At 66.8% G+C, this 19,229-nt stretch overlaps 1 protein-coding gene across 3 annotated transcripts in view; it reads left to right on the top strand.

The window, feature by feature from the left end:
• INF2 (inverted formin 2) overlaps positions 1 to 19,229 on the top strand; it is a 25,001-nt gene that overhangs the window by 3,737 nt on the left and 2,035 nt on the right. The window contains exons 1-22 of one of the 3 annotated variants that reach the window (XM_081829807.1): positions 2,625 to 2,643; positions 5,443 to 5,842; positions 7,077 to 7,192; positions 7,264 to 7,423; positions 7,778 to 7,811; positions 8,363 to 8,504; positions 9,258 to 9,399; positions 9,612 to 10,310; positions 10,457 to 10,602; positions 10,688 to 10,749; positions 11,291 to 11,393; positions 11,606 to 11,691; positions 12,070 to 12,170; positions 12,821 to 12,891; positions 12,972 to 13,079; positions 13,173 to 13,243; positions 13,964 to 14,084; positions 14,437 to 14,601; positions 14,699 to 14,801; positions 15,059 to 15,220; positions 15,772 to 16,392; positions 16,818 to 16,874. In XM_081829807.1, the coding sequence (XP_081685933.1) occupies positions 5,452 to 5,842; positions 7,077 to 7,192; positions 7,264 to 7,423; positions 7,778 to 7,811; positions 8,363 to 8,504; positions 9,258 to 9,399; positions 9,612 to 10,310; positions 10,457 to 10,602; positions 10,688 to 10,749; positions 11,291 to 11,393; positions 11,606 to 11,691; positions 12,070 to 12,170; positions 12,821 to 12,891; positions 12,972 to 13,079; positions 13,173 to 13,243; positions 13,964 to 14,084; positions 14,437 to 14,601; positions 14,699 to 14,801; positions 15,059 to 15,220; positions 15,772 to 16,392; positions 16,818 to 16,873 (3,660 nt within the window). In that variant the 5' untranslated portion in view covers positions 2,625 to 2,643; positions 5,443 to 5,451 and the 3' untranslated portion in view covers position 16,874. Of the gene's footprint in view, positions 1 to 2,624; positions 2,644 to 5,442; positions 5,843 to 7,076; positions 7,193 to 7,263; positions 7,424 to 7,777; positions 7,812 to 8,362; positions 8,505 to 9,257; positions 9,400 to 9,611; positions 10,311 to 10,456; positions 10,603 to 10,687; positions 10,750 to 11,290; positions 11,394 to 11,605; positions 11,692 to 12,069; positions 12,171 to 12,820; positions 12,892 to 12,971; positions 13,080 to 13,172; positions 13,244 to 13,963; positions 14,085 to 14,436; positions 14,602 to 14,698; positions 14,802 to 15,058; positions 15,221 to 15,771; positions 16,393 to 16,817; positions 16,875 to 19,229 lie in introns of those variants that run through there. The other 2 variants (XM_081829806.1, XM_031033582.2) reach the window with 2 other exon arrangements.

Here is a 19,229-nt window from a genome sequence, read left to right as displayed (position 1 = left end):
ACAGTGCCGGGCCCAGGGCTACACTGCAAGCACCCTCCTCCCGGTGAGCAAGGGGCTCCAGAGCCGCGCACCACCCTCTAGCAGGCGTTTCCTGTTTGACCAAGTCCATCCTCTACACCAGGGCAGCCCTGTCTGTGGCTTTCTGTGGCTGCCACCCGCTTCTCCCCTAACCCAGGAGGGTGGAGGAGGCAAACAGGCCAGGCTTGAGCACCGCGTGTCTGATACCAGTCCCACCCGCCCCCAGATCCCAGGCCTGGCCTCCCTGACCAGCGGTGTCGCCGGGCTCTCAGCGCCAGCCTGCCCAGCCCAGCCCCCTCGGTCCCCCTCCACCCTGTGGTGCCACAGGGGAGAGCAGCTGCCGGCTCTGCCCTGTGTCCCTGGCGGCCTGCGCTGGGGGCGGGCCCCCTCTGAGCCCAGTTCCCCTCAGAGATTGTGGGCCTTTTCTGTCACTGTGCTCTTTCCCTCTTTCTAATTATGAAAATGACCACATGCACCCCAGAAGCAATTTCTGTTAGCATTCAGGCATGTGACTGGTGGGACACGTTTGATGGCTGAAATCCTACACAGTACGACTTGGTGTCCTACTTCCTGTCTCTGTTTTTAATTCAGCACCACCGTGGAGGTCTTGGTGCCCACCCACCCCCAAGTGGCCCCTCCTGTCTTGTTGCTGGATGCGCAGTGGCCCGGCAGGCCCCCTCACACATGGCGGGATTGGGGGGTGGCGTTCAGGGGAGGGCTTGGGAGGCACAGGCCCTGCACTCCATCCTGGGACTGCAGGCAGCAGGGGGCTGGGGCGCTCCTTGCACGTGAGACCGGCCAGGGGCCCGTGAGGACACCACCCCTTGGCCAAGGCCGTCCGCACTCTGTGCCTGGGGATGGGTGGGCGGTGGGTAGGCACTCGGTTGTTCCTCCTTCCCCAAGGCCCACTGTGCATGGCCTCCAGCCCGGGATGAGCCCCTGGTAGGTGACCCACGCTAGTCCTTTGAGGGCTTCCGGCCTGGTGGGGAAGGTGGTGCATGCACTGGAGGCTTGAAAGGAGCCCAGGTGATGGGAGGAAGGGACATGGGGCATCTGAGTAGGAATCAGCTCCAGGGGCATCCCCCAATCCCGAAGGGCCCCTACTGCCCCTGAGCTCCAGGGAATTGCTGCTGGAAACACAATACAAGGGTTGCCAGGCAGTGGAAAAATTTGGAGCTAAAAATACAGTGTGGCAGCCCCTGCCTCCCAGTTCCGGAACCCCGCTCCTGCCATTGTACCCGCCTTCCCCAAGGAAGACAAGCTCACTCTTTGCACCCCGCCCCCGCGCCCTCACTGGCTCTGGGCCCAGAAACACCCAGCCCCGGTGCTGACGCTGGCAGGGCCGCCCTGAGGCTGCCTCCCCACGGCAGCCAGCCCCTCTCCCGGGTGCCCCTGTCCCCAGCCGGTGCCTCTCCTCCCCCTCACTCCCGCCCCTGGGGCCCCCAGCCCCTCCCCCAGCCGTCGCAGTGATCTAGGAACAGAAGGCCAAACCCGCTCCTCAAGGGTGCTGAGCGCTGGCATTTCTCTGGGCTTCCCCACCCCACCACACTGTTGAGACCCCGGGGGGCCCATGCGGGGGCCTCCCAGCAGCCATGCCCAGGACCCAGCTTGGTGCCCAGTGCCCGCCTCAGGAGGCCCTCCCTCTCTGGCTCAGTTTCTCCGTCTGCATGGCAGGGGCTGGACTCTGAGGCCGGGGGGTGGGGAGGGCAGCTTCAATCCTGCCCCCTGTCCCCCCCCAGGAACACACTCTGCTTGACAGACCCCTGCCAGGCAGGGGCGGTGCCTTCCCATGAGTCCGCACAGCTGCCTGGCATGTGGGTGCCCGGATGGAGGTGCTGGTACTGCTGTGAGGGGCTGGCCGGGCGTGGGCAGAAAGGCAGATGGGTGTCCGCGTCTCCTCCAGGTCCTCAGGGCAGCCCCAGCTTGGGCTGGGTGAGCTCGGGTGAGCGGCGCACCCGGTCAGTGGACTGACCCAGCTGAGGGGGGAGGCGTGACCCCGCCCCAGCGGGAACCCCACTTTGTTGGTAGGACAAAATTGAGCGCTGAAGAAGCATTGGGGAACGTGCCACTCATGTCAGAGCCCCAGTATCTTCCTCTGCAAAAGGCCCCTGCTCACCAGAGTTCCCCTGGTGCAGGGGGAAGGACGGACTGCCTGCGGGGCACTTGGGGGTGCTAAAGCTCCCCCACCTTTCAGCTGCCCGAGGGACTGGGTAGGACCTGAACCACCAGGTACTTGGACCCTGGGAGACGGTCGTGCTCTTCAGTGGGTGGTGCCTGCCGCAGAAAAAGTCTCTGCCGATGCAAATTCCTGCGCTGGCCCCACCCCCATGTGGGGTGCGGGGGCCCAGAGATAACATTCCTGAGCGTGTGGCCCCGCCCCACCCTGCCTAGGCGGAGTCTGGGAGGGTCCCTGCGACCCCGCCCTGTCTAGGCGCCAGGCTGGCTTGCAGCGGGACCCTTGGCCCACGGGTTGGGCGGGGCCGGGCGGCCCGTGGACGGTATGACAACAGCCGGGAGCGCTCACTCGGTGCCCGCCGGGTCCAGTTTATCCACTGGGAACCCCACCGCACCTGTCAGTTGACCGGGAGCAGAGGGCAGAGTCCCGTCCCCAGGAGCACACGGCCAGTAAGCCCAGGAGTCTGGCTCCTGCCTTCCAGCACGCCGCCTCCCACGCGGGTCCCGGCTCTTTGCCAGGAAGGCTTGTTCCCCACCGTTCTCCTGACTGCAGCAAATGCCTGATTCCCTCTGGGGCTCCCGGCAGAAACGTTCAACCACCACCCGCACAGGGACAGGCCGTGTCTCGGGAGCTGCTCCTGGCAGGGACTGGGTCACCACCCCCTGAATTTGGCTGAGACTCCAGGCGGGCGGGAGAGTGGGATCGCTTTATAGTTTGATTATATGTATACGCGGTCATGGTTCCTGTGGACGTACAGTGTTCTATCCGTGTCTACAGTGTGTGCGTGTGGAGCGCGTCTATACATCCTGTCTGATTGTTGCCAGGTGTGCGATATCATGTGCCTGTGTGTGAGGCATTCGAGTACATATGGACATGTGACATGCCGTTTACTGTGTGCGTGTCCTATTCTGTGCGCGTGTATAATGCACGCATGGAGGGGCATGATCAGCTTGTGAAACTCAGCTCCAGGGCACACAGCTTAGGATCCTTCGTGGGCAGGCAGGTAGACAGAGCTGATCACCTCCTGCAAGGGGGCCCCTGCAGGTGGGGTCTCTTGGGGTAGTGAGCTGGTGGCCCCAGGAGCTGGGGGTGCACAGGGAGGCCCAGGCAGTGCCAGGTGGGGCGCTCTGGGCTATGCAGGCTGTCTGGGAGAGGTTGTTTTCTGCATCTAGGGACCCCTGGGGCTCTTGGCTAGAGAAGACCCTTAGGATGCTGGAGGCCTGGCCTGGGAGAGTTCATGCTCCAGCACTCAGCCTGTGCCAAGGAAACAGGGACTTGGGCCAGTGGGGCGGGGGTGGGGGTGGGGCAGGGAAGGGAGGGTCAGTCCTGGCTGCGCCTTTAAGCGGCAGCACCCGAGGTGGGCGGCAGTGTGTGCGAAGACCGCTTGCTGTGCTCTTCAGGGTGCCGGGAGCAGCCCCCTCCCCTGGCCCCAGGAGGCTGCCCAGGAGGGACCAGAGCCACAGCTGGAGGCCGGGCAGCTCAGTGGGCAGCAGTGATGAGAAGCCAGGAGAGTGCGAGGGGCAGCCTGAGGCAGGGCCTGGAATGGGTGGGCAGAGGCAGCCGGAAGGTCTTGCGCATCTGGGTGAGTGGACGGTGGGGGAGGGGGGCGGGTAGTGAAACCGTGCCATCACAGGGAGGGCTGACGGACACCTGACGCCTCTGCAGGGATGCCCATACCCCCTGCCTCTCCGGATGCTCCCAGTGGGCAGATGCCAGAGGTTCGGGTGAGGACAGGGTGGCTCACGCAGGACGAGTGGCCTGGTGGGCCCAGAGCCGGTGCGCACGCAGGCCGGAGCCTCTCTTCCCCTCAACGAGACCGCCTCCCTGGGGCACCCCCACGAGCCTGCCTGGCACTCAGCCAGGCAGGAGGATGAGGGGCTGGTGGGGGGCTGGACTCCTGGTGTGGACCCACTGCAAACAGAGGAGGGGCTGCTGGAACGCCGGGCCATCCCATGCTTGGGGTGGGGGGAACTCGGGGAGCACAAAGGAGGACACCCAAGACACTCACCAAGGCGGAGGGGGAGGGGGGCGTCCAGGAGTGCCAGCTGTGAGCCAGGCCAGGGACAGGCACCTGGGCTCCTGTCCCCACTCCACCTCTATCTCCTGTAGGACCTCAGATGGCCCCTGGAGTCCCCCCGTAACGTACCGGGTCCGGCAGCCCTGAGAGGGAGGCTGGGCTGGATGGCCAGCCTCTCTCCGGCCACCCTCTGCCTGGGGTCCAGGCTCACTCAGTTCTGCCCTTTCCAATTCTGGGGGCTGGGCATGTGACCTGGCTTCTCTAGGTACCACCCTCCTTTCCTCTCCTGTAACGTGGGGCGGCTGGGGACCTGGGGGCGGGCAGTGGCGGGGCCAGGCCCTGGGCATGAGGCTCGGTGGTCCTGCTGTGCTCTGCTTCTCGGGCGCCCTCTCAGCAGCTCCGTGCTGTCCTTCTCATGCACTAAATACAAGACCCGAGCCATACATGGTCGCAGGAGAGCCTGGGCTGCCCCTGACCTTTGAGGCCAGTCCCCAGAGGCTCTGGCTGAGGACAGCATCACCGTCCAGGGCCCCGAGGGGGGGGCTTAGTGGGTGTGGCAAAGGCACGGTCACGGCCGGCCTGTCCTCTTGGGGGAAGGCAGGGTTGGGGGGCATTCTGGGTGGGGGGCTCACACCTGTTGAGGCTGCATCGAGTAGAGCTCCACATGCCAAGGGCTTCCGGGGACTTCCGGTCCTCTGCCCACACAGATGGACGAACTGAGGGCCTCAGAGGCAGGGCTACGTCCCCAGGGGCCCTGGCCTTGCTCGTGACGGGGGGGCTCCAGGCGTGACCCTCAAGTCGGCCCCTTCCCCAGCCACACGCCTGGTGCGTGGGCAGCCCCCAAGTGCCCAGGGTCTGGAACGGCCCCTCCCGGTTGCCCCTATCTGACCCCGTCCCCGGGGCAGGGGAAGTGCTCTGGGACAAGATAAGGGAGCCCCGGAGATGCCGCTTCGGTTGCTTTGTCACTACTGGATCAGTGGTGTTCCTGCCAGTGTAGCTGCCTTGAGTCCTCGGGTGGACAGGGAGGCGGCTGCTACCCACTCAGCCGATGTGCGGCTCGTCAGGGGAGCGCACGAGGAGAAGCCCGGGACGACGGCGGCCCTGACGGCGGGACGAGGGCACAGTGTCCCCCGGGCAGGCCCGTCCGGCAGGCGGAGGGAGACACCGAGGCAGAGGACACTGCCTCCCCCCGCGGGCCGGGGGCTCACGCCCGACTCCCCCGGCCCCGCAGGTCGGCAAGATGTCGGTGAAGGAGGGTGCGCAGCGCAAGTGGGCCACGCTGAAGGAGAAGCTGGGGCCGCAGGACTCGGACCCCACAGAGGCCAACCTGGAGAGCGCGGAGCCCGAGCTGTGCATCCGGCTGCTGCAGATGCCCTCCGTGGTCAACTACTCGGGCCTGCGCAAGCGTCTGGAGAGCAGCGACGGCGGCTGGATGGTGCAGTTCCTGGAGCAGAGTGGCCTGGACCTGCTGCTCGAGGCCCTGGCGCGCCTGTCCGGCCGCGGGGTGGCCCGCATCGCCGACGCCCTGCTGCAGCTCACCTGCATCAGCTGCGTGCGCGCCGTCATGAACTCGCAGCAGGGCATTGAGTACATCCTGAGCAACCAGGCCTACGTGCACCAGCTCTCCCTGGGTGAGCCGCGGCCCGCTGCTGGGCGGTGGGCGGGCAGCCTGGCACACACACCCCTTCGCGACTCAGTATGGAGGCTCTGGGCCTCGGAGGGCAGCGGGAGGGCTGGGGTCGCAGGAGAGAACTCAGCGGGGCAGCAGGGAGGGCTTCCTGGAGGAAGAACCAGGTTCCCGTTCTCCCCAGGTCAGCTCAGAGCCATGGTCCCCCAGCCGCTGCACCTAGTTGTCCCCTCCGTTCTGTGACTTCGCCTGGCCTTTCCGTCCAGCCCTGTGCTTGTTCATGCCCCGCCCCCTTCCCCGCCTCTGGCCCACAGCGCCCCTCCCTCCCACCTGCCACCCTGGTCCGTGCCCTGGCAGCCAGACTCACCCGGGCCAAAAACGCAAGTCCACCCTAGTAGCCCCACTTACCTTCCGCCTGGCTCCAAGCCCCTGACCTCCGCAGGGCCACAGCCCTTCGGTTCTGGCCAGCACTTGAAGCTGGTGGCACCTTCTTCCACCTTTCCCCACACCCCTACCCTGCCCACTCGGTGCCCTGCTCCCACCTCCTGCTCAGGCTGCGCCGTGCCTTTGTGCACCTGCTGACTCCTTCAGTGCTCCCTCACGGTCCCCTCCTCCAGGAAGTCTCCCCAGGCTGCACCCGGGAGTGACCTCAGGTGGCCCTTAGTGAACAGGGGTCACTTGTGTCCCTCGCCTGTCAGGCTGTGCTGCTCTACGGCAGATGCTCGGAGCTGCGGGAGGGGGCGGTGACGGTGGGTCGGCCGGTGGGGGTGGGCGGGCGCCTGTGTGGCTGAGCAAGCCAGCGGCTACTCAGGCCTGCCCTGCGCAGCCCGGGCTTGTGCGGCTGCGTAGAGTCCCTTGCAGCCTCTCAGCAAGGCGAGCTAAGGGGCGCCCCCAGCGCTTCCCCGGCCCGGGAGACGCGGTGGGAGGCGGGGCTCGGGCGAGGGGGAGGCACCGCAGGCTGTTTGGTGAAAACCTGGGCTCAGCCCAGGGAGCTGTGCCAGTGTGGGCCAGCAGGGGCCGCTGTCGGAACTAAGGCCCGGCCCAAGCGGACCGGTCCTGCAGGGGCCTGGGCGCCGGCGCAGAGCGCCCCCTGGTGTCCACCTGCGGGCCTCCTTGTCCCGCTGGAGTGGGGGTTCCGTCGGGCGGTCAGACGGGTGGGAAGGGCCGCCGGGAGGAGGAGGAGCCCAGGCCTGGGATCGATGCGGGGGCGCCCACTGAGCCTCCCGGGCCCTCGGCAGCTCTGGACACGTCCAACGTGATGGTCAAGAAGCAGGTGTTCGAGCTGCTGGCCGCCTTGTGCATCTACTCCCCCGAGGGCCACATGCTGACCCTGGATGCTCTGGACCACTACAAGGTGAGCCGCGGGGCGCCTGGGTCCACGCTGGGCCAGGGCACGTGCTGACCCGACCCTCGCCCGCCCTGCAGACGGTGTGCAACCAACAATACCGCTTCAGTGTCATCATGGCTGAGCTCTCCGACAGCGACAACGTGCCCTATGTCGTCACCCTGCTCAGTGTGATCAACGCCATCATCCTGGGCCCCGAGGACCTCCGCACCCGCAGCCAGCTGCGCGGGGAGTTCATCGGTAAGCGCCCGCGGCCCGCCCCGTGCCCCCTGCAGGAGCTGCCCCTCCCCGCTCCCCTGGGGCCCCGGACGTGGGTCCTGCATGGCTCTCAATGTGAGGCTGACCCCCCAGTTCCAGTCCTGCCGGGGTGGCAGTGACCGTTCAGCGGGGACGACCGTGTTGCCCTCCAGAGCGTTCTGGGTACCTGTAGGAATGGCAGGGTCCCCCTCCCGCCCATGGGCTGGGTGTTCTGGGTGGTGGGAATGAGCCCAAGGAGGGCGCAGAGGGGAAGGCCTCAGAAGACGCAAGCAACCCGGGGTGGGGGGCTGACCAGAGCAGTCTCTGAGGCCCGCTGACCCCACTGTCCCTTCCCAGGGTTGCAGCTGCTGGACATCCTGACACGGCTACGGTGAGTCCCCACCACTGTTCTCCAAAGCCAGGCACACCCTTTCCTTGGGTCCCACACGGCACCTCCAGTGGGCAGAGGGGGCTTCCAGGAGTAGCCCCGGTGGGCCTGCCCCGCTGAACCCAGTCCCAGTGACAGTGCAGTCTGCCGTCGCTCACACTGCCTGACGGGCCACCCTGCGGAACCTCTCGGCCCAGGGGCTTGGGGGTTGCCAGACACAATGCAGGACACCCCGTCAAGTAGGAGTGTAGACCGACAGCAAGGCGTTCTAGCGTAAGCATGTCCCAGATGTCGCATAGGACATACTCATGCTAAATACCACTCGCTGTTTTCCTGAAATTCAAACTTATTTGGGTTCTGGGAACCCACGCAGCTGAGAACGCCCCTCCCAGGCCCCATCAGGACCACTCTCCTGGGTGGGGCCACCTGTCCCAGCTACAGGGCCACGTGCCCAGCACAGCCCCGCTCAGAGAGGTCTGTGCGTCTGTCCAGGGTCGGGGGGGAGGCGGGGGGGCGGGCAGCAGCCTCAGCCCGCCCGGCCCCTCTCGCCCCAGGGACCTGGAGGATGCCGACCTGCTGATCCAGCTGGAGGCCTTCGAGGAGGCCAAGGCTGAGGACGAGGAGGAGCTCCTGCGCGTCTGTGGGGGCATCAACATGAACAGCCATCAAGAGGTCTTTGCTTCTGTGTTCCACAAGGTGAGCTGGGGCAGGGCAAGCTGGCCAGGGCCCGTCTCCAGAGGCGGGGGTCCGGGGCTCAGACACGGCTGCCTTCCCTGACCCGGAGACCCCACCCCGACCAGAGCAGTGGGGCCAGATCTGGAGCCACATCAGGGAGCAGCGAGGGATCAGGGGGCTGGAGACAGGAGGAGCCCGGAGCTGGAACGGGCAGCCTGGGGGCAGTCTTCGCTGTCACAGGCACCGAGCCAAGGCCACGGGACCCGGGAGGACAGCGTCCCAAAGACCAGGGCTGCCCAGAGGTAGCTGAGCTGTCCTGGGCCCCCGCAGGTGGGCTGCCTCGAATGGCCCAAGGGGCTTCCCGACCAGCAGGAGGCCAGGAGGCTGCGTTCTGGTCCAGCTCAGGCCCTCCCTGGCCGGGACCTCCTGTCCTTCGCTGAACCCACGGCTCTCAGCCAGGGGACGAGTGTCGCCAGGGGGCCTCCAGAAACATCTGGACACATTTGGGGTGGTCTCAGTCGGGCAAGGGGTACTACCGGCTTCAGGCGGGTGGAGACCAGGGATGCCGTGAGACCTCCCACCATGCCCAGGGCAGTCCCCAGCATGGAGAGGGGTCCAACCCCAAATATCACTGGTGCAGCAGTCAGGGAACCCCAGCTCCGGCTCATCCAGAGCGGTGACGGGGTGGACGTTCCTGGCAGTCTGAAGCCTGCCGTTGTCGGCCTGCCCCGGGAAGGGCACGGCTGCCCACCCATCCTTTTCCTCCCCACCCAGGTGAGCTGCTCCCCAGCCTCTGCCCAGCTGCTATCCATGCTGCAGGGCCTCCTCTACCTGGAGCCCACCCTCCCCTCCAGCCAGCTGCTCTGGGAGGCTCTGGAGAACCTGGTGAACCGGGCCGTGCTCCTGGCCAGTGACGGTGAGCAGGTGGGGCAGATGGGGGCGTCCTGCCCACAGCGCCCTCCCTGACCCCAACCCAGCGGGCAGACAGTGGGTCTTAGACTGTTGTGGGAGGGTTCCGTCCTTGGCCCCTCACCCACCCTCTCCCTGAGGGCAGTGGCCATGTCTTGCCCGCCGCCCACCACCCACCTCCTCTGGCACCTGCCCTGACCCTGGACAACCCCTCCACAGTCCAGGAATGCACCCTAGAAGAGATGGTGGAGCGGCTCCTGTCCGTCAAGGGGCGGCCACGCCCAAGCTCCCTGAACAAGGCCCACAAGAGTGTCCAGGCCGACCTAGGCCAGAGTCAGAAGGGCAGCGTGCCCCAAAACAGTGGTGCCCTGAAGGCGGGTGTGGAGGGCCGCCAGCCCGAGGCCGACCTCACCAGCCTGCACACCGTCGACGTCCAGGGCTTGAGCAGCATGGTCGCCCCACAGCAGCGGGCGCCCACCCCAGTCCCACCTGCACCCCCACTCCCCGGCTCCCCTGCAGTGCCTCCTCCCCCACCCCTACCTCCCCCACTGCCAAGCCTGGGGGCCCTGGCCCCCCCACCCCCTCCCCCACTGCCAGGCCTGGGGGCCCCGCCACCCCCTCCCCCACTGCCAGGCCTGGGGGCCCCCCCACCCCCTCCCCCACCCCCTCCCCCACCCCCGCTGCCTGTCTCGGTTGGGGCCCTACCTCCCCCACTCCCGGGCACAGGGTGCCCCCCTCCCCCCCCACCCCTGCCGGATCTGTCTGGCTCCTCTAGGGTGGGTGGCGAGGACATCATTGTGGCCCACGTGAGCCACGGCCTGGACTCTGCCTGGGTCCCAAGCCACCGGCGAGTAAACCCTCCCACTCTGCGCATGAAGAAGCTCAACTGGCAGAAGCTGCCGTCCAAGGTGGCACAAGGTGAGGACCCCCGGTCCCTGTGAGTGGCTGCCTTCCCGCGGCCGGGGGCTGGGCTGCTGGGCAAGTGGCCCGCCAGACCTGCAGCAGCCCTGCTCCTGTCTGGGCCTAGGCCCGGGCGTGAGCCTGACCGGGCACCCCATGCGCAGAGCACAACTCCATGTGGGCCTCGCTGAACAGCCTGGGTGCCGAGGTCGTGGAGCCGGACTTCTCCAGCATCGAGCGGCTCTTCTGCTTCCCCCAGGCCAAGCCCAAGGAGCACGTGGCCGCCCCGGCCAGGAAGGAGCCCAAGGAGGTGGGGCCGGGCTGGGGCTCGGACGGGGGCCTCTGTGCTGCTCTCAGGGGCCAAGGGCCAACACCAGGGCCGGGGTGTTTTCCAGATCACTTTTCTGGACTCCAAGAAGAGCCTGAACCTCAACATCTTCCTGAAGCAGTTTAAATGGTGAGCAGCCCCTCCTGGCGAGCCCCCTCCCCTCCCCTGCACCTCCCATCTTGGGCTGCGCAGTGCCCTCTGCAGGCCGCTCCTGGGAAGTGCACACCCCCCTCCCTGGGGCCAGTCATAGCTGCAGACGGGCCCAGCTGGGGGCCCTGGAGAGCACCAGGCCCCACTTCCTGGGGAAGCTGAGGCCCAGACAGCAGCAGTCAGTGCTCCCGGCCCCCAAGTCCTTGCCTGCAGCTGCTGGGCACTGGCTCCTGCCAGGGAGCTCCCTGGGCATGCATGAGCCGGCCTGCCTGGGTCCTGAGCAGCCGCCTGGAAGGAGGAGCGGAGGGTGCAGACCTGGAGGGCGGTATTCAGCCCCCAGCCTCGTTACTGTGTGACCCCAGGCAGGGGGTTTGCCTTCTCTGTATCCCGGCAGCTCGGGCCCCCAGGCAGCAGAGAGCATGGGCTGAGGGCAGCCCCCGACTGGCAGGGTCCCCAGGAGCCCCCAGGAGGTGGCCGTGCTCCCTGGGCTCCCACCCCAACCACGCCCTCTCTCCTGCAGCTCCAACGAGGACGTGACTGCTATGATCCGGGCTGGGGACACCACCAAATTCGACGTGGAGGTTCTCAAGCAGCTCCTCAAGCTCCTTCCTGAAAAGCACGAGGTGAGTGGGAAAGAGCCTGCCAGCCCTGCCCTGGGGGCCCCCAGCAAGGGACAGAGGAGGGGACACACAGACGCACAGTCCGGAGCTGCACGGAGCTGTGCTGGACATGAGTGGGCCCTGGCGGGGCAGGTACACGCAGGTGCCGGGCAGTGCAGGGGGCTTCCTGGGAGGGGATGGGAGCTGGAATCCCATGTGTGGCCTCCTCCCTGCAGATTGAAAACCTGCGCTCCTTCACAGAGGATCGGGCCAAGCTGGCCAACACCGACCAGTTCTACCTCCTGCTGCTGGGCATTCCCTGGTGAGTGGGCAGCCATCGGACCCCAGGGCCCAGTGGTGGGGAAGGGGCGGGGGGAACTGGGCCTAGACCTTGAGGAGGGAGTGGGGCTGCGCAGACTGTTCCCTTGGGACTCCGCGAGGACGGCCGCACATACCACTCACGCGCCCACCTGCTCTGAGAGGGAGGGGCGCCCCGCAGGGAGGTGACTGCCCTCCTGGGCCCACCTGGTGCTTGTCTCGCGTGCCCCTTCCCGGGCCCTACCCCAGGCCTGCTGAGTCCGCCACTGGGACCTGGCCCAGGAACGTGCACGTTGAACAGGGCCAGGCCGTCGGCCCCCCGAGCTGCGGGCCCAGCGCCGGTGAAGGGGGCCCAGTCCCTGATCTCCTGCTCTGTCCCCAGCTACCAGCTGCGGGTGGAGTGCCTGCTACTATGTGAGGGCATGGCTGTCGTGCTGGACATGGTGCAGCCCAAGGCCCAGCTGGTCCTCGCGGCCTGCAACAGTGAGTGGGGGGCAAAGCCTGGGGCTGGGGGGACCTGGCGCCCGGAGAGCGAGCGGTCCCGGGGCGCTGACCTTCCCCACCTCACCGTAGACACGCAGACACACCCCTGCTCTGAGACACGCACCGTGCACGCGCACTCACGTGTGCATCCGCCAACACTCACACAGACCCACTCAGCCCCATACACAGCTGCATGTGTGCACACAGGGACACACACGTGAACACTCACTGCTTTCTCCAAACGAGGGACGAGCAGGAACATAACCAAGCCCCGGGGCAGGGACGCACGCAGTGGACGTCCACTCCCATCCCAGCCACAGAGCCAGGAGGGCCACCCTCCCCAAAGCCCCACGGATGGTTAGGGGAGACCCGGGGAGGCCACAGCTACAACCTTCTGGAAGGTTCCTCCCAGCAGCGTCATCCCCAGAAGGGGGCAGGGGTCGTCCGCCCCCGGGGTGCGGGGCTGCAGTGAGTGCTAACAGTGGTAGACCTGCACCCAGAGCCCCTGAGCCTGTTCGCAGTGGGGGGGTTCCAGCCACCCTGCCCCCCCCCCGGACCGAGCCCGGGGGAGGGGAGCGAAGAACCGCGCGCCACAGCCTCAGACACCGGGCGGCACCCTCCCCTCCCTCAGCCCTGGTGCCCTCCCACAGGCCTGCTCACCAGCCAGCGGCTGCCCATCTTCTGCCAGCTGATCCTGAAAATTGGAAACTTCCTTAACTACGTAAGCGAGCCCCCCCGCTCCCCCCCCGCTCCCCCCTGCCAGGCAGCAGGGGCCCTCACTCCTGACCCGGGCCCTCGCAGGGCAGCCACACGGGGGACGCTGATGGCTTCAAGATCAGCACGCTGCTGAAGCTCACGGAAACCAAGTCCCAGCAGAGCCGCGTGACCCTGCTGCACCACGTGCTGGAGGTGGGACCGGGGCTGGCCCCCCCCCCCGAGGCTCGGGCATCCCTGGGGCCAGGGTGTGGCCACGGGGCTCTCACTGGACCCGTCCTGTTGCAGGAGGTGGAGAAGAACCACCCAGACCTCCTGCAGCTGCCCCGGGACCTGGAGCAGCCCTCCCAGGCAGCGGGGTAGGTGCCCCCTGCCCCCCAACCCGCCTGACCTGCGCTGGCGCCCCCCCACCTGCCTCCCCGCACCGGCACCCCTCACCACCGCCCCGCCTCACCTGCGCTGGCACCCTCCTCGTCCTGGCCGGTGAGGTGGCTGGGCCAGGCTAGGCCCCCAGGAACCACTGCCCCATAGAAGGCTCACTTTCACCTCAGACTAGGACCTTGGGTCCATCATGGCTTGTCCCCACGTGATTTGCAGGAGGAAACTGAGGCCTGGGGGAGGTAGGGAGTGACCTGGTCATGGTCACACCAGGGGCTAGGCTGACGCCACCTCTTTACAAGGTTGAGCCTCACAACAGCCCATGAGGAAGGCCATGCCACTCCCATTGTACAGATGGGGAAACTGAGGCCCAAGCAAGTGGGGCTGCGTTCATGGGGCCCCTCAGCACAGAGGGGCAGCTCAGGGAGGGTGGCCTGGACCTTCCAACTCCAGGTACGTGCTGCTGCGGAGGGTCCTCAGGCCTAAGAGCCAACGATGGGCTGAGCCGCTGGGTTCACTGTCCCAGCATTTCACCCCCAGCACCGCCTGGCCCGCCCAGAGCTCTGACGTGTTTCCAGCAACCTGCGGGTGTGTGGTCCAGTGTCCCCCGCTGTCCCTGCGCAGGCAAGGGGCTCCACTGACCCCACAAGATTGGACATCAGCCATCACCCGACCCCGCCGGGCTCTGGGGTGTTTTTCAGGATCAACCTTGAGCTCATCCGTTCCGAGTCCAGCACCAACCTGAAGAAGCTTCTGGAGATAGAGCGGAAGGTGTGGTCCTCCATCCCTGAGGTGCAGGAACAGTACACCCAGCGCGTCCAGGCAAGCCGGGGCCGGGGTCTGGGCCGGGGGGCGACGGCGGATCGTTTCCGGGGGGGGGGGGGCCTTGCGGGGGGTGCGGCAGCCTAGGCCAGCGAACCAGGCAGGGGCCGGTGAGCATGGGGGAGGACAGAGCCCGGGCCAGGGGCCCCGCGGGAGGGCAGCATGCTGTCCCTGGTCCCACAGTGGTTCCTGCAAGTGAGGGGCTTCCCCGACCCAGGGGCCGCAGTGCCCAGACCTCCTGGTCCTGCTGTCTATGGGGTCCGCTGCAGCTAGCCGTCACGCTCCTGCAGCCGGGGGCCCCGCCCTGCCCCCAGGGCTCCCCCAGGGCTGTGACCGTGCCCCCTGCCCCCAGGCCAGCATCAAGGCCTCCCGGGCGCTGGATGAGGTGTTCCAGGCCATCGAGCAGAAGAAGCTAGAGGTGGCCAGTTACCTGTGTGAGGATGCTCAGCAGCTGTCCCTGGAGGACACATTCAGCACCATGAAGACCTTCCGGGACCTCTTCATCCGCGCCCTGAAGGTGGGCTGGGCCGCAGCCCCTCTCCAACCTCGGGCAGAGCAACTGGAATCGCTCCTTGAGGGCTGGGGGTCACGGGCTCTGTGTCCACCCGCCACAGGAGAACAAGGACTGGAAGGAGCAGGCGGCGAAGGCTGAGAGGAGGAAGCAGCAGCTGGTGGAGGAGGAGGCGCGGAGGCCGCGGGGGGAGGACGGGAAGCCTGGTGAGGCCGGGCCCAGCTGGGGGGTGAGGGAGAGCTGGGGGGGGCGGCCCCGGCTGGGGGACAAGGGAGAGCTGGGGGGGCGGGCCTCCATGGGGCCAGGTCTGCGAGTCCTCCGTGCTCGTGCTCGTGCTCGTCCCCCATCCTTGAAGCTCTTGGGGCACCGCCCTCCCCCTCCAGGTCATCTCCTTTTCAGGGTCACCTGGGTGGGCTCCAGGGACCCACAGGCAGCCTCTCTGAGGGTCTCTGGGGCCTCTCAGTCAGGAGGGGAGTCGGGAAGCAGGAGGAAGTGTGTGTCATCGACGCCCTGCTGGCTGACATCAGGAAGGGCTTCCAGCTGCGGAAGACGGCCCGTGGCCGAGGGGACGCAGAGTGGGGCAGCAAGGCGGCTGCCGTGGACCCGCCGAGGGACAAGGCGCCTGGTGAGACCCTCTCCTGCCTCTCATCACCATGTCCCTCCTGCCATCCCTGCTGCCTGCTCTCCCCCCTCCTGCAGGAAGCCCTCTCTGACCTCATAGGAGAGTCCTCCGGGCAGCTCCCTTGTTGCCTGAGAAATGTCACGGCCACGAGGTGGGGCTAGAGGGGCAGCTCGGCCTTCTGGTGCTCCCGTCTGCAGCGAGGGCCTTTGACAGGTGTCCCTGTCCCCGGGGCCCAGGGATGCTGAGGTGGTGGGAGAGGTGGGCACGGGGCCTGGGAGAGGGGCGCTCCACTCAGCGTGGCTGCTCGGTGGGGGGGCGCTCTAGGGACAGGGATGAAATCAGTCCAGTGTCCCCTGCTCGGCCACACCGTGGGCCTGCTCTCTGGGAACCCACACCTGGAGGCCACCAGGGAAGTCTCCTGGGGCTGTGGGCTCTGCAGGGCTGGTGGCATTCGGGTAGAAGCTGGGATGGACGGAGGCCTCCCCCTTGGGCACATCCTCAGGATGGTCTGGGAGTCGGGGCCCGCCCTCAGCTGCCATGTCCTGTGTCCACAGTGGCCCCCAGAGTCCCCTCAGGAGGCACCGACTGCCCCACCTCTGAGCCCCGGGGCTGGGACCTCTCAGATGCCACTGCCCCGAGCCCGCAGCCCACCGCAGACCCGTCAGAGGAGGGCGGGCCTGGGCCCCTGGAGAGGCGTTCTTCCTGGTACATGGATGCCAGCGATGTCCTGACCACCGAGGACCCTCAGAGCCCCCAGCCTTCTCAGGGCGCCTGGCCCGTGGTGCTGGGAGGTGCGCAGGCCCTGAAGCCTCTCAAGCTCTCAGGTGACAAGCCTCCCGGGGTCAGAGGGTCGAGCCAAGATGCTGAAGACCCCACAGCCCCTGAGGGCGTCTGCCTGGCCGAGGCCGACAGCACCGTGGAGGGGCTGCCGGACGCCGCTGCCCACGGCCACAGTGCCGACCTCCCCGCCGCAGGCCCTGGTGTGGCCGGGGACGGCGACGGGGACCAGGAGGACACAGCCCCAGATTCTGCACTGGACACATCCTTGGACAGGTCCTTCTCTGAGGACACAGTCACGGACTCTTCAGGGTCCGGCACTCTCCCCAGGGCCCGGGGACAGGCCTCAAAGAGGACGGGCAAGCGAAGGAAGAAGCGTCCCTCAAGGAGCCAGGAAGGTAACTTGGGGCTCCCCCCCGTCATTCCTCGTCCCTGGAAGCAGGGGACCCGGGTAGGCAGGGCACATGGGGCTTGGGGGCATTGGTGTGTGACCCACAGCGGGGCCCCGAGCCGCGGCCGGCCGTTCCCTCCTCTCCCCCCAGGAGTGGGTGATGCCCGGGACACCCCACGTCCTGCAGGAGAGATGGCCACCCTTGTGCTCGTGAGAGGAGCGGCTTCGGGAGGGGGAGCACTGCCCTTGTCCCCACGCCCCTCGCCCGCTGACTCCCGCTTCACAGCGTCCCCGGCAGGGAGTGGTGGCCGGGGCGGGTGTGGCCAGGGGCTGCCTGAGACCCCGCCGTGTTCGGCGCAGCCCGAGCGCCAGCTCCGAGCTCAGGCAGGTCAGGAACAAGCCGCTGAGTGCGTCTCTCTTATTTGAAAGCAGAGGTTGTCCCTGACTCTGACGGTAGTAAAACACAAAGACTCTGTGTGATTCAGTGAGGTACGTACCTGCGCGGGCGCTGAGCACTAACGGCGCCGCAGAGGCCGGCCCGCACCCAGCCCTCCCGGACGCTAACCCGCCCCCCCAAGCCGCCCGGGCCTGTCTGCGAGCCTGCCCGCCTCTGCCGCTGGTGGTGGGACCCGCCTGGCCTCGGCCCTCCCCCGCTCTCTGGAAGGGCAGGAGCCGTGCCTTGCTTAGCTGGTGTCTCTGCTGCGGCCAGGTGTGACCTTGGAGCTGTGCGCTGGCCAATAGGCCTCAAGTGGGGGGGGGCTCTGACGGCGGGGGGACTCTGACGGCGGGGGCGGCTTGGCCTCCTAGGCCGGGCAGGACAGACAGAGGCTGCCCCTGTCCCAAGCGGTCTGGCTAGCCCGGGGCTTTCTTGACTCCTGTCCCTCAGGGTGGCACCTTCGCTCTGAGACCTTCCATGAGGCGCACCCCAGCCCTCCTCTGGCCCTTGTTGGGCCACAAATGTCCCCAGGAGGCAGTGAGGGACAGAGACAGTCCCAGGGGCCGGCTGCCAGGGAGAAGCGGGCCACAAGCCCTCTCCAAGGAATGGACGGACCTCCCCTCCCTGGCGGCCAGGTCCTGGGGACCACAGATGGGTCTGTAGGCACATCCTGGGTCCACTGCACCAGGCCTCCCAGGACCCCCGAGTATGGGCAGGACCGTCATTGTCTCTGACGTGGCCCGAGAGGCTCACAGATGCAGACAGACAGGCCTGGGGTCCCTACTGCGTTCCGGGCCATGCTAGCGGTATGCAGACCAGTTCCTCACGAGCGGGGAGCCACCTGGGTCTGCACACACCTGCACCCAGCTCGGTGCCACGGTGCTGTGCTGGCCTGCAGGGCCCGGGGCGCAGGACTCGGGGCACAGAGGAGAGGTCCAGCAGCGCCCAGAGGAAGCAAGGGCAGAAGCGAGGTCAGGTGCACCCCTCTTTACAGTGTATCCTCACTATTGGGTACAGCCTTTAGTCTCAGTTCCAGAGTTTGCTCCTGGGGTTACTTTCTGAGCTCGGCTCTCTGGTGGGAAACACCAGCGTACATTAGCAAGTGGGGCCGAGTGGTCTGTGGGTTTGGGGGGCTGGCAGCCACATGTGGCCGCTGCCCAGGGAAAGATCAGTGTGCCCAGCACGGCTCTGTGCTCTCGCAGGACCGCCCCCGTCCTCCAGCATAGTGGTCCCGCTGCCGCATGCTCGCTCCCCCACCCTGGGCCCCAGCATCCCAGTGGCTGGGGGCAGGAGGAAGGAATCCCACCGTCCTTGTCTCCTCAACCTTTTATTTGAAAAACTTCAACCAGACAGGGAATTTGCAAGATCATAACGAACACCACATACCCTTCACCCCGAAAGGGCAAGAACTTGCAAAAAAGAGCGAAATGATCAGCATTTGCTGCATTGCTCTCAACTTCACTAAAGGATTTGAGAGTTAGGGGCATCGTGCCACTTGAACCCAGCCCCCAGGGTCTCCTGAGAATGAGGCTGCTCTCCCCAACCCCCACCCAGCACCTTTCGGGGTCTGTCGTGTGCAGCCCCAGGCCCCAGCAGGGCCCGGGCAGGGGTCCCACCTTGCCTGGTTGTTTCGGCTTGTTGGAACCGAGACACCCCCCACCCCTGGGGACCACACATCCAGCCTCTGTCTGTCTCGGGTGGCCCCCGTGTAGAAGGCACCTTCACTTCAGGGGTGTCCCACGGCTTCCCCCCACTGCTTCCAGATTGTGTTTGGGGCAGGCATTCGACACACGTGATGTGGGTCCTCCCCAGGGCCCCTCAAGAGGGGCTTGGGGCCTTTTATCCCCTGGGTAGGGGCCTGGATGCCAATTACCTGGTTGAGGTGGTGATTTGGGAGCCCCCTGCTATGTGGTGCCCTGGCCCCGCCTTGCCCTGGGTCCTGGCACCCTGGGGGGGGGCCGACAGAAACCCTGCTCTGAATGACTTTTGACTTCTCTTCTTCTCACTTCTGTGCCCCATCTCTTTCAAGCATGATCCTCAAACCTGTCTGCTCAAGACCCACAGGGAGCCTGGGGTGGCCATGGGGGCGGGGCATTTGCAGGGAAGAGCCGAGCAAGGGGCCCTGGACCAGAGGGCTTTGATGGGCAGGGGGCCTGCAGGGCCGGTTGGGGGCGTGCACGTGGCAGGAACTGTGGAGGTGGGGCCCTGGTGCCCTCAGGACCAGAGCTGGAAAAAGACAAGTCAGGAAGCATCCAGTGTAAGGGGTGGATTGGGAAGCAACTGAGGAAGCTCCAGGGAGAGGCAGCAGTGGGGACTGATGAGGGTAGACAGTGTGGCATGGGCCTGGGCTGGGAGAGCAGGGCCTTGGAGGGTGGTAAGGGGAGAGAGCAGGGCCTGGGGCGGGTGGG

The sequence above is a fragment of the Leptonychotes weddellii genome, chromosome 9 (assembly GCF_054177405.1).
Source record: "Leptonychotes weddellii isolate Sample4059 chromosome 9, ASM5417740v2, whole genome shotgun sequence".
NCBI lineage: Eukaryota > Metazoa > Chordata > Mammalia > Carnivora > Phocidae > Leptonychotes > Leptonychotes weddellii.
Note: the sequence above shows the minus strand (reverse complement) of the source record. Positions and strands in the feature narration are given on the sequence as shown.